General features: G+C 43.9%; 1 protein-coding gene across 1 annotated transcript; it reads left to right on the top strand.

Annotated features, from left to right (window-relative positions):
- The first annotated feature begins 1,026 nt into the window (after positions 1–1,026).
- LOC116138265 (putative disease resistance protein At3g14460) lies at positions 1,027–2,475 on the top strand. Its single transcript, XM_031423972.1, has one exon. The coding sequence runs from the start codon at positions 1,027–1,029 to the stop codon at positions 2,473–2,475; it is 1,449 nt and encodes a 482-aa protein (XP_031279832.1).
- The last annotated feature ends 11,632 nt before the right edge of the window (positions 2,476–14,107 follow it).

Consider the following 14,107-nt stretch of genomic DNA (forward strand, 5'->3'; position numbering starts at 1 on the left):
AACCGATTGTCGACAGTTGGCCATCGCCATCTGACGGTGGTCGAAAGTTATTGGAATGATGTACGATCGGCTAGATCTAACTATTTTCAGCCAGATTATGGTCAAATGATGGCCAAGATATGGCCATTGCTGACAACCAAATAGCCAGATTTTTTGTTGTAGATGTGGTTGTTTCCTGCTAGATCCAAGGTGGATGTGGTAAAAAAACGAATAGATTGGCTAGATTTGGTCGATCATGCGTCGTTTTGGTGCCAGTGATTGGCGGTGGTAGTGGTGGCAGCTGGTAGTTGGCGGTGGTTGTTGGCAGGCAGCCGTTGCTTGGGTGGATGATAGTGTTTTTGTTAATTTATAAACTTTTATTGAGAAAAAAGAATTATTAAATATTTTAAATTAAGTAGAATATGATTAGATTTTGAATAATATTAAAACATATATGTTTTTTCTTTTTAGGATAAGATGATAGAATAGAATATGGTTGAAAAAGTTAAACAAACATGGGGAGAGGTTTTTAAACTGTTTTGGGCCTGCAATTACTGGTGTGGTCTATGAATTGGGCTTAAATTCGTTTGAAAGATGAGCCTGATCAACAATATATGCAAATTGAAATTCCATTGGGTAATGCATGGTGAGTACATTACGATTAGTGTAAAGTTAAAGATATAAATGATAGGACTCCTTAATACTATAAAAAGCTTTGACAACATTCGGAGGGTTGCCCAAATCCCCAAAAACAATATATATTCTCTGTACTTTGCTTACAAGATAAGCAACTGGAAAAGGAGTAACCTTGCAACTGGAAAAGGACTGACCTTGCTTGTAAATTTCATGGTCGAAGTCCATTTGGATAACTTCATTCCTTCATTGTAACTTTCTACAGATTTGCTCTATACTTCGATTCTCCATAATTCTTAGTGTCACCAAAGACGGTACTATGTCGATCATGGGTGCAAGGAGGTGGAGTGGGAAATTGAAGACGGTGGTTCATTGAAGTCAGTGAAACTTATTGATGTATCAAATCGTGTGACCATGGGAGAGAGTTTTGTGCAAGGGGTACCAAAACTAGAAGAATTGAGGATTTGTGGTTGCAAAGACATAACATTCAAAGGAATGGAATCACATCAAGATATTAGCTCACTTCATGGATCGGCTCCCGGGCGCTGTTCCCAAGTTCTTTCCATGGTGGCAGAGGAAGAAGAAAAGCAACTACAACAAAAGTTTCCCTGCAGACTTCATAATCTGGAACTGAGGGATTGTGAAAACCTTGCAAAGCTACCGCAAATGCTGCATAATCTCAGTTCACTTACAGATATATCAATAAAAAACTGCTCAAATCTTGTTTCTTTTGCAGAAGTAGTTGGCTTGCCTTCTCGGCTGAGATCCATTACAATTGAGAATTGCAAAGCACGGGGAGTTGAAGCATTGGTGCACAGCAGCATGACATCTCTTGAAAGTTTCAAAATTTCAGATTGTGAGTCTGTGAAATACATTGCAAGAGTCCAGCTACCTCCGAATCTCAAGCGGTTGGACATCAAATATTGCAATAACTTACAGACTTTGGTGGACAACGAAGTTTCCGAAATGCTCGAGGAGAGTATCAACAGTGGAAGCAGTCAGAACACTTCTCTGCTAGAGTACCTGAATATTAAAGACTGTGAATCTCTCGCGTCCTTGTTGTCACACGGTGAGTTGCCATGCTCAGTTAAGTGCATTGAGATTGATAATTGCCCGAATCTTGTTTCCTTCTCTCCAAGAGGTAATCTTCCTACGGCTCTTGGATACCTTAGCATTCGGCAATGCTCAAAGCTGGAGTCAATAGCAGAAAGGGTGAATGATAACACATCTCTTCAAGAGATTGAAATCATGGATTGTCCAAGTTTTATTCCATTTCCAGATGGAGGGTTGCCCTCCACCAAACTGTCAGCGCTTTACATAAATGAGTGTGAGAGACTGGCGGCCCTGCCAAATGGAATGTGCAATCTCTCCTCTCTTCGGAATTTGAAAATACAAAAATGTCCAGGCATTGTATCTTTTCCTGAGGATGGATTTCCCACTAACATTTGGTCACTCGAGGTTAAAGATGCCAACATCTGCAAGCCATTGTTCGAGTGGGGATTGCACAGACTCACCTCTCTTTCTGTGCTCAAAATTAGCGGAGGATGTGATGACGTGGAGTCCTTTCCACAGGAAGAGATAGGAATTAAACTTCCAATCTCTCTAGCTACACTGGAGATTGAAAATTTTCCGAATTTGGAAAGCCTGTCCTCTTCGGTTCAAAACCTAACGTCCTTAGGACGACTACATTTCCTTCGTTGTCCAAAGCTCAAATACTTTCCAAAGGGGTTGCCTTCTTCAATTTATGATTTATATATCGATGGATGTCCTCTGCTGGAAGAAAAATGCAAAAAGAATGCAGAGTATTGGCCCATCATAGCCAACGTAATCATGATCCGCTTAGGTGAAAGGAGGATATATTGAATTCTAATCAATTTTATAAACCTTCAGCCCAAGGTACGACAATTCAAATTAAAACTCTTCTTTAATTACATGGAATCTCCTTGAATTTTTATTCATCCTCTCTGCATCTTAACAGCCAACTTAAAGATCTGCCCCTTCTCACTTGTTTTCACCGTGAGGATAGATGGACTCCTCCATGAATGTCTTTACAAAGGTAGCCTCATATTTTTTTTCTTTGAATAAAATCCGGTATTTATTCTGAATATAATCGTTGATTATTTTGTGTCATACTCGCAGAAAATCAATTAGTTGGAGATGCTGGTTGTGCAAAAGATTTCTTGGTTGATCAGGCTGTTCACCAATTGCTTGAGTTAGTTTTGTATAAGAATGTAGGTTTTAAAATAACAACAATCAACTACGGGTCCACGTTATCACTTTTTTTCCAATCAAGCTTGTGATTACCTAACTTTTCGCGACAAAAGATTCAACAGTTCAACTCAAATGGCGACCTCAAAAGTATCACCGGATGTGTGTCACTATCGGTGTTGCAGTTGTGATTGTGAAATTTGGAGTTGTGGTTTTGCTCAAAGTTGGATATGTTTTGTTTGGCACATTTAAGAAAATATAATTTCGTTTAGTCAATTTTATAAATGGTTGATTATGACAGATAAAATATTATTTCACAAAAAGCATTTAAGATGCATTTCACATGCTCACAAAAAGCAATGTCTCAGCTAAGTTAATCAAATAATCTTGACTGGAAACCGTGACAAGACACCACTTGAAAAGCTTGATTGTTGCTATTGCCGACATTTTGTACGGCAACCTCGTTCTCAATCACCAACTTCACTTTCAACTTTCAAGTACAAACAAAATCCATCTGCACAGTGCACACGGCCGGGGTACGGGCGTACTTTTACTTATTTTAGTTAAAGCATGAGAAGATTCCAAATAAAAATGATTGGAAGATTCCGGCTAGAAACTTTTTTCAAATGATTTATTCTCATGACTTTCATATCCAATCAACATTATTTGATTTTGTCATATTATAACCATAAACAAGATTGTCACTGAGAGAAGTGTTAAATTATTTGGGCACTTGCATGAATAACAAAGAGGTTTGTCAGAGAATAAAACTTCATAACACTAACGTAGTTCCATTAACACACATAAATTATTAATTCAAACACAAGTGAAACACAAAGGAATACACTGCTATAGTGCTACAACTGCACAAACATAAGAACACAAAGAGACACACTGCTCATGGTACAACCGTAGAAACATACAAACTTAAATATTAATGGAACAACACAATACCTGCATGTATATAGCTAGTTAATCCTAAGCTCTGTCCACTTGAATCCACATTAACTGCTGACCAAATAACTTCCGATCAGTCTTTCTCACCATCTGAATTCTGAACTGGTCATCTTCAAGCTTATTGAAGATAAGTAAATCATAAGGTTGAAGACCATATTTTTGAACAAATGAAATCCACTGGCCAGTAAAAATAGGTCTTTTATGACCTCTAGCTCGGGTGGAGAAACGAAACTTCCATGTTTCGTCGTTCCAGTCCTTGACCACCACATCCTGTCCCTCAAACATCTCAAAATGATGCAGAGCGTGTGCAGGGATGCTGAGTCTTTCAGAAATATCAGTTTCTGATAGAAACTTAGAGAAAATTTCCATATCCATATCCAGAGCCAGAGAACTAAGCAATACTAAACTTTCTGTATATGTGAAGTTTGATTTGCGATGATTGTGCTTGCATGAGTCGCTTATTTATAGGCGTAGAGAGATGCGCTTTTGTATATGCTGACCTTTGCATGCCTACGTAGGCATGTTGTGATACAAAACACTTCATGCTTCTCAAACAACAACAATCAACTAAGGGTCCACATTGTCACTTTTTTCCAATCAAGCTTTTCAAATGCACTTCTTGGTTGACAAATCCATTTGTTCTAGAACTGAAAAATAATCAATCCTGAAAGAGAAGAATCAATTATAGTCATAGGTGCATCAAAATTATACTAAATGCAAGGGTTAAATCGGCTAAATTAACTCGTAAAATTACTCTATTTGATATGTAGATAAATCAAACGAGATACTACACAAAGAACATGAACGTTAAGCTTATTGAAAATATCCAAAGGAATTTTCCATTAGAAAACACAAAATGCACGATTACTAAGAATAATTAGAAAAGTCATGCTATTTTTCCGAAATATCTTGACTTCATATTTATTCTTGATATAATAAAACCATCTGACAAAATAAGAACACAATAATATAACAAGTACATCAAAATTCTTCTTTCATCTAACTTTCATCATTATTTATTACCGGTTATTGTTCATTATTTCATAATAATCATTGTCGTTATAGTTTCATTAATCATCGTGTCAATAAAATTAGATAATTTTTTTTCTTTTTTCTTTTTTTTTTTATGGAATAAAATGATATTATAATAAATGATGTAATTATTTGATTTATTGGTAATACATGAAGCAACTGCAGCGTTTTGTATTAAAAGATTTGTAATGATCCATCGGTTTGCATTATATTCTTCCTATAATTACTTATCCAGATAAAACCGAAAAGCCGGCACATAGTTCCACATCCCATGGAAGAAGGTTAAGTACTAGCGAAGAAGTACTAGCGAAGAAGAATGTTAAGTACTAAGTTTTGTGTGGATTTTAACAATTCTTCGCTAGACCTTTCAAAGAATATCCAAAATGTTGAAGCAAAAGTAGATTATATAAATATTTGTTAGGTTCTAGTGAAGAAGAATGTGAAGAGAAGCAAAGTAGAATCTTAAGAACATTCCATGATAAAAGAACTGTTAACATATACCCTTGAAATCTTAATAAAAGATGAAATTAATAAATAAAAGATCTACACAACTTAGTACTTAATAATATAGGCAATGAAACAAATAAAAGTGATTGGAAGATTCCAGTGAGAGATTTTTTCAAATAATTTCTTCGCGTGCTTTCCAATCACTTTCATATCCAATCAAGACTATTTGATTTTGTTAGAAAGTTGAAAGTGAAGTTGGTGATTGAGAACAAGGTTGCCAGACAATCAAAATGTCGGTGATAGCAACAATCAAGCTTTTCAAACGGTGTTTTATCATAGTTTCCAGTCAAGATTATTTGATTAACTTAATTGAGATCTTGCTTCTTTATTGATAGATGACCTAGTATTCAAAGAAGTGTAAGTTAGTTGTCGTTCTTTTAAATTTTTTTTTTTTTTTTTTTTTTTTTTTTTTTTTTACAAAACTTGATCGTACAAATAGATATATCTAAAATAGTAATAAAAATTTCACAAATATGTTTCTTCAGTCGTACCACTAACAGTGTGTCTCTCTGTATTCTTATGTTTCTTCAGTTGTAGCACTAGCACTAGCAGTGTGTTTCACTTGTGTTTAAATAAACATTTTTTGTGTGTTTTCTGTTTTATGTTAATGGAACTACGTTTGTGTTCTGAAGTTTTATTCTCTAACAAACTTGTTAGAATTCCACATTGACTGGACACACTCAAACCTACTGATTTATAAGAGAGTGTAATTCTCTTATTCAACAAGATCTTATTGGATGAGAAGTCAAACTCACCTTAAACTTTATCATGGTATCAAAGCCAGTCTCATTTGAGCTAGGTGTTTGACTAGTAGGTGAGGTATTAGAGTCATAGGCATGACCCAACATATGAGTTTACTTGTACATGCTCAAGCCTCCTAATTTATAAGAGAGGATAATCTACCTATTCAACAAAACCTTATTGGATAAGCAGTCGAACCTACCTCAAACTTAATCAAATCTTCTTTGTTATACATGCAAGTTCCCACATAATTTGGCACTTTTCTCAGTGATAAATATTTTATTAATTTAGGTAAAAAGAGTAGCTCTATAGAATCTTGTTTATGGCCTATTATTGTCATAATATGACAAAATCAAATAATCTTGATTATGACCTATTATGGCCTCCTATCATGCTTTTAAAATAACAACAATAAACTACGGGTCCACATTATCACTTTTTTTCCAATCAAGCTTGTGATAACCTAATTTTTCGCGACAACAGATTCAACAGTTCAACTCAAATGGCGACCTCAAAAGTATCACCGGATGTGTGTAACTATCGGTGTTGCAGTTGTGATTGTGAAATTTGGAGTTGTGGTTTTGCTCAAAGTTGGATATGTTTTTGTTGATGCTGGGATTTTGGCACCAACGAATTGTCACGTGCGTAATACTGATTGACCAACAAACACATGCTGTAAGGAATATATGAAGTGAAATAAATGCAAAGGGAGTTTTTTAAGTGGTTCGGATGCTAAGGTAGCAAGTCCTACGTCCACTGATTTGTATTGATATTAGTGTGGGTCAGGTCGCAAAAGCGGACTGACTTACAGAAGAGTTGGAAAAAGTAAATGTGTTTACAGGAGAGAGAGAGAGTTTCTCAATGTAAAAATGGCCGAATCCCCTTAATGAAGGGGTCTTCTTCATTTTATATCAAACTAAAGCGTGTAATCATCATTAAATCCATGGGTTTGTGTGATTGTCAGGATATAATCCGGCTTTATGTCCCATTGCTCTCTTCCCAAGCTGACTTCGCACGATTTATCGCAGGGAAATGGACGCGTGTGAGCTCCATATCATTTGGCAGGCCTGACATGTGCGTGTTGCTCTGACGGGAGCAGGTCACCCTTCACGTGACTTTCCCACGTCAGCCCTTTATTTTCCCAGGCATAACAGAAGCCCCCTAGTTTTTAAGGTTTGAGGATCGAACCTTGGAAACTAAGTCACATTGGAGGTTTTGGTCGCTCTGACCTGAATGGGATGAGCTCAGCACGGGACTCTTGGTTAACACGATCTCGCGCGATCCCTTGCCTAAGCGACCTGACAATCTTCATTCTAGCGACCTGGGTCTGATGGACGCTCCTTTCTGTACCTTAGAGAATCAATGAACCTGGTTCTGCACTGTCAAGCACTCTGCACGCGTTAAAGCGTTTGTCAGACACATTAAATGCATCGTGTGCTGACCCGACGCCGTTTTGATAGCATTAGTTGCGCAGCGCATTCGAAACGACGACTCTTATCACGGCATTTAATGCGACGTGGGGCGCATTTAATGCGGGGAGAGAGAGTGGGCTGTCGTTTCGGTTCCGAGGGGTGGTAACCGTCGATTCGCAATCCATATAAAAACTCGCATTTTTCAGATGAGGTCACCGAAATTTCTTTTGTTTCGAGTGACAAACCTTAGCAAACCAGAAACCATTCTTTTCCGATCGGCTCTTCTCAGGCAACTGAAACGAGTTTTGGTCTCGGTTATTCATCCCAGAAGGTAAGATTCTCTTCTTCCTCTTTTTCTTTGCATTTGCTTGGTTGGGCATGGCGTTGGGTCTCCTGGTGTTTCACCAGAGACGTGACGCCGTCATTGGATTCGAGCCGTGGACGGCGGCTCGAGTTACTGTTAGGGTTTAAGAATTTGTCCCCTGCCGCCGCACGGGACAAACACAAAGGCATAAATGACCGTGTCTGTCGATGTTGCAGACTGGAATGGAACCGTCAACATCCAGACCTGAGGAAGGAGCCAGCTCGTCCTCGCGGGAAGTTCCCGAGGACGCGTCCCTTGATGTCTACTCGGTCCTCACCTCAGAGGAATTCGATAATAAAAGGCAGTTTGATGTCGCGCGCGGAGGTGTTCCTCGACCATCCAGGTCGCACGCGCCCTGCCGTGATCTCTGAAGAGATCTTCAGGGTAGGGGAGGATTCCCCTCCATCCTTTCATCAGGTCGGTCCTGGATCACTTCGGGATCGCACCGATGCATGGACGCCAAACGCGTACGTCATCGCTGTTGGATGTACATTGCATGCTGCGAAAGCGGCTTGGGCGAGCCAACGGCAGTGGAGCTGCACTCGCCTATTATCTCAAAAAGAGCAGGGACAAGGACTCATACTATTTGTCTCCGACCTACCTTGGCCGCGGAGACACAGCTATCCCAGCAATGCGGGGGCCTACGAGACAAAGTTCTTCTTCTTTTGTATGACGGCTACTGTCGCTTTCAGGATCCAAGTAGTTTTTCTTCGCTGGTTCATTATCTGCTCGCATGATCAGTAGTAACGACCTATTTTCTTTGCGTTACAGAACGACCAGCCAAAACTTACTTGCTGACCCAAACAGGCTCGTATCCTTTGGAGCCTGGACGAGGAGAGCCGGGACGCGAGGAAGCTTGTGACAACCGCGAACTTGCGGAAGTACGGTTTTTTCAGCGACACAGCTTCTTTAGAACCCCCAGAAGGTAAGTTATACTGGTTCCCTCTTGTCGTAGAATGATTTCGTTTACTAACGGACTTAAATGCAGAAACTATGCCCCCAAAGGGTCCGAGTAGCCCCGCCGAGCACCATTTGTCTTCCCTCGATCGAGGAGGGAGAGAGCGGCCGAAGCTGCTGGTCCTATCCCGGCACAGCCGGTGCGAACAGTCGCGCCTCCCCAGCCCCGTCCTGCGCAAGAAGCGACCAGGACAGAACAGTCGCTCAGGCACCAACTGCTCGCCCAAACGGAAGCTCTGACCCAGAGGTCGAAGAAAGGAGCAGATTCAGGCCGAAGAGTCGGAGACCGAATCTGAGAAAGCCTCTGAGGTCGCCCAGGAATCCAGGAGGTCGGGCAAGGAGCCCGTGAGCGAGGCGGTCGCTGCCGGCAAGGCGAAGGACGCACCTGTGCTAGACTCATTGGGGAGTCTCCCCGAGTACCTGCAGCCGATTGTCTATGGCCTGCTCGAGTGCGAGCTATCGGGTCATACGACGAGTTTGCTGACACGGCAACGACCTGATGACCACTTCGTTCCAGCATCTGAGCAAGGTAACGAGCTGTACTTGAAACTTCATTCTGACATCGATTTATTTCTAACTCGTATCTTGCTCGCAGGCTTTGCTTGCGTGAGGATGTCCATGGAGAAGACGCCTGGGGGCTGCAAAGGGGACAAGCGACCTGAAGAGGAGTCGCGAAGCTGAAGCAGAGCTTGGAGTTCGTCGAAGCGGAAAGAACACAGGCGTTCGAAGCGGCGAATAGGTATCTGAACCAAAGGACGCTGCTTTACGAACAGTGGACTTCCAAAAGATGGCTCGATCGAGTGCAGAGGAAGTTAAGGAACCCAAAGGACAGCCGCCAGGCTCTCTAAAGAGGTCGGAGAGAAGGATCAGAGATCCAGGCGACCTTCGCACGGGCTCAGCGAGCTGAAAAGATGGGAGGCTTCCGAACAGAAGGCGAGCTCTTGAGGCCGAACTCCAGGAGAGTCGGGAGAAATCACTTCTCTGACTGAAAGATGCAGAATCATCAGAGGAGATGGAGAAAAGGCCGTAGACTGGGCAATCGGGGCTATTTACTCCCTGCGAGCAAGGATCCAGACTTGGACATGTCCGACCTCCTGGAAGGTTGGCAGGCGACCTTGCGGATCCTGGCCGAGGAGGACGACCAGACTGCCGCGGCCGCTCAAGGACCCCCAGGCAGGGGGTTCTGGCTCGAAGGATCCCCCCGACCAGCCTTAGCCTTAGTGTAATGAGTTGTCCCCATTGTAATCGGGTCTTTTGACTTTTACATAAATGAAGATATTTTCTTTACAATGCAGTTCGCTTTTTCATATATATGTACACTTTACAATTGTGATTACATAGCGATTACATATAATTTCTTACATGCGAACAGAACATATGCCAACTGTTTTGAGCGAACAAAGAAATCCTTGAAAAGAAATTACAAAAACTGAGAGCTGAGTTCGGGATTACTGTGGTATGGCCGGAGGTGCTCGGCATTCCAAGCTCGGGGTACTTTGGAGCCGTTCAATCTTTTGAGATGGTAGGTCCCCGGTCTATTACTTTGTCGACCCGGTACGGACCTTCCCAGTTGGTCCTAGTACCCCCGCACTTGGCTCTCTGGTCCCGAGGAGAACTTCCTTTAGCACAAGGTCTCCGCCCTGGAAGTCTCTTCGCTTGACCTTTGAGTCGAAGAACCTTTTTGCTCGCGTGCTGGTAGGCTGATATCCTTAGCGCACCTTGTTGCGATGCTTTTTCGACCAGATCCAAACTTGCTCTCATAAGCGCTTCGTTTTTGTCCTCATTGTACAAGTCCCTCCGAAGAGAACCAGTTCCGACCTCTACAGATCATTGCTTCGCAGCCATAGGCTACGAAAAAAGGGGTTTCCGAGGTGGGGTTCTTGGAGTTGTCTTGTATGCCCATAGACCTCGGGGAGATCGTCAGCCCAATTTCCTTTGGCTGCCCCGAGCTTGGCCTTCAGAGTGTGCTTGATGGTCTGTTGACTCGTTCAACTTGGCCATTTGCTTGCGTCTGGCGACTGAGGCAATTTTTTATGGATGCCTAGCTCGTCGCAGAACTGCTTGAACTCCTCATTATCGATTGCTTTCCATTATCTGAGATGAGGGTGTGGAATTCCGTAGGCGCACACTATGTTTCTGAAAACGAAGTCTTTCACTTTCTGGTCGTGATGGCGGCTAGTGGTCGGCTTCAACCCATTTTGTGAAATAGTCTACCGCGATCACGGCATACTTGACCCCTCCCTTTCCACTGGCATGGGGCCATAAGGTCGATCCCCCACATGGAAAATGGCCAAGGGCTAGACATGGTAATCAGCTCGTGAGACGGGGCTCGCGGAATGTTTGCGAACCGCTGGCACCTGTCGCACTTTTGACAAAGTTTGCGCATCTTCTTGGATTCGGGCCAATAATCCCTAGCAACAACCTTGTTCGCAAGAGATCGAGCTGCGGTATGGTTACCGCAGATCCCTTCATGAATTTCCCTCATGATGTAGTCTGCTTCTTCACTGGTTACACATCGAGGAGAGGGGCACTGAATCCTCTCCTGTACAGCTGATCCCCGATGAGTGTGAAACGAGCAGACCTTACTCGCAAGACCCTTGCCTCGACCTTGTCGCTCGGCAAGATCCCATCCTTGAGGTACTGACAATGGGATTCATCCAGGAATCTGGCTGAACCACATTCACTACCTGTTGGTCGAGCTGATAGTCGGAGCATCGACGAAACGAACAGGAATGCTATCAGGAGCCTCAGAATCTAAGAGAGGCTATCTTTGCCAAGGCGTCCGCTATAGAGTTGCTCTCCTTGGGGATCTGAGCGATTTCAAAGTGCTTAAAAGACCCAGAGAGACCTTAGCTTCTTTCAGGTAGCGGACCATGTTCTCTTCCTTGGCTTGGTATTCCCCTAGAATCTGGTTGACGACCGCATAGAGTCGCTGTAAATGCTGATCGCGGTTGCACCCATTTCTTTGGCGAGTCGCAACCCGCGAGCAAGCTTCGTACTCGACTCTTGTTGGTCGCCTTAAACCCGAACCAGAGAATACCATGAATTCGAGCCTCCTCGGGGCTCACCAAGAGAAGACCCACACCGGCTCTTTTCCTGTTTGATGACCCGTCAACGGAGGGTTCCAGGTCGACAGGTTCTGGATAGTCTCTTGCCCGACTTCGCTAGACTGTAGCTCGCTTAGGAGATAGGAAAATTCGAGATGAAGTCTGCAACACCTGCCCTTTGATGGTCGACCTGGGCTTATACTTTAGGTCAAACTGGCTCAGTTCCATGGCCCATTTGAGCAGTTTACCCGAGGCCTCTGGCTTCTGGAGGACCTGCCTGAGGGGGAATTTGTCATTACTTGATTGTATGGGCATGGAAGTAAGGTCAGCTTTCTGGATGCGACCAGCAGAGCAAAAGCTAGTCGCTCCATTTCCGGATACCGCATTTCGACATCCGATAGACGCTTACTTGCTAGTACACTGGCCACTGAGCTTTTTCCTCTTCCCGTATTAAAGCTGCACTGACCGCAAACTGAGACACGGACAGGTAGGTGAGCAGGATTTCCTGTGGAAGAGGCTTAGAGAGGAGAGGTGGTTTCCCGAGATGCTCTTTTATACTCTGTGCCTGCTGCCATCAAAGTCCACTCGATTTCTTATCAGCCTTTAGGACGTTAAGAATGGTAAACAGCGGTCTGTAGCCTTGATATGAAGCGACTAAGTGCCGCTATTTCGCCCGTTCAGACTCATGACTGCTTTTTGCTGGTCGGCTCTCCATATCGAGCAGAGCTTGAATCTTTTCGGGTTTATTTCTATGCCCCGCTGATTGACCTAATATCCCAGGAACTTTCCTGACGATACCCCGAAGAACATTTGAGATGGTTCAGCTTCATTCTGTAGAGCCGGAGTATGTCAAACTCTCAACGAGATACGTAATATGCTCTGAGGCGACCTGGGATTTGACCACATGTCGTCCACATAGACCTCCATTGTCCTCCGATCTGGTGCGAACATTCGGTTGACTAACCTTTGATAGGTCCCACCCATTCTTGAGGCCGAGGCATGACTTTGTAACCGACAGCCCCCGGTCCGTAATGAAGGTCGTATGCTCCTCATCTGGTTTATACATCGGATTTGATTGTACCCTGAATATGCATCCATGAAGCTTAGCAGCTCGTGCCCCGAAGTGGCATCAACGAGCTGGTCGATTCTTGACAGGGGGAAGCGTCTTTTGGGCAAGCTTTGTTCAGGTCGCTGAAGTCTATGCAGGTCCGCCACTTGCCATTGGCTTCTTTACCAGAACCGGGTTAGCAACCCAGTCGGGAGAGGCCTCGCGAACAATCCATTTCGGAGAAGGTTCTCCACTTCTGATTTAAATGGGCGTACCACTCCGGATCCATCACCCTCTCTTTGGCGAACTGGCTTGGCTTCACTGCTGACGTTCGGTGAATGGCAAATAATGTCCGGGCTGACCCCGACTATATCTGCGTGCACCAGGCGAACACGTCAATGTTCTCCTTCAAGAAGCTCACCAGCTCGGAGCGAGCGAGGTTGAGACAGCTTCCGATCTTAGGACTCGGCTCGGCTCTTTTGGATCAACCGGAACTTCGGACAGATCCTCAACCGGGCCGCTCGGGGGGATTTCCTGAATTCACGGATCTATTTACCTCCGCTGGACCAGGCTATGGCTCGATCCGGCTGATCGCCATGGCCTGGCGGGCGCACATCGCGAAATGCCCTTTCCCTTGTCGGCCATTTGGACCGTTTTACATAGCATTCGCGAGATGCGCTTTGCGATCCGCTTACCTCCCCTATCCCCGATGGAGTGGGAACTTCATCTTGAGATGATAAATGAGGTGACTGCCCTGAAAGTTCTCAGCAGAGGTCCCCTAAGATTCTATGAAGGCCGATGGGCAGTCCCCGACCAAGAATTCGGTAACCCTAGTCACCTCGTCGTAGTCGTCGAGCGTGACTGGGAGCTGGATTGTTCCGCTGGGGATCATGATCCCTGAAAAATCGTACAGAGGCATCGAGGCTGGCTTCAGGTCGGCCTCGACCAGTTCATTCTTTCGAAAGCGGACTTGAACAAGATGTTCACAGCGCTTCCGTTGTCTACAAGCATTCGGCAGACATTATGACACCCTTCAGGGGCGTGATCACCAGAGCATCCTCATGAGGATGGTGCAAGCGAGCTGCCTCTTTCTTGCAGAAGGTGATTGGTTCCTCTTTTCTGGCCTTTTGAGGTCGCTGCGAAGTGTTCATCACCCTGATCGGATTATGGTGCGCTTCGCGAGCATATCTTTCCTGCGCTCCTCGCGTGTTTCCCGCGAGTG

Source organism: Pistacia vera, unplaced genomic scaffold (genome assembly GCF_008641045.1).
Source record: "Pistacia vera cultivar Batoury unplaced genomic scaffold, PisVer_v2 Contig34, whole genome shotgun sequence".
In the NCBI taxonomy this organism is placed as follows: domain Eukaryota; kingdom Viridiplantae; phylum Streptophyta; class Magnoliopsida; order Sapindales; family Anacardiaceae; genus Pistacia; species Pistacia vera.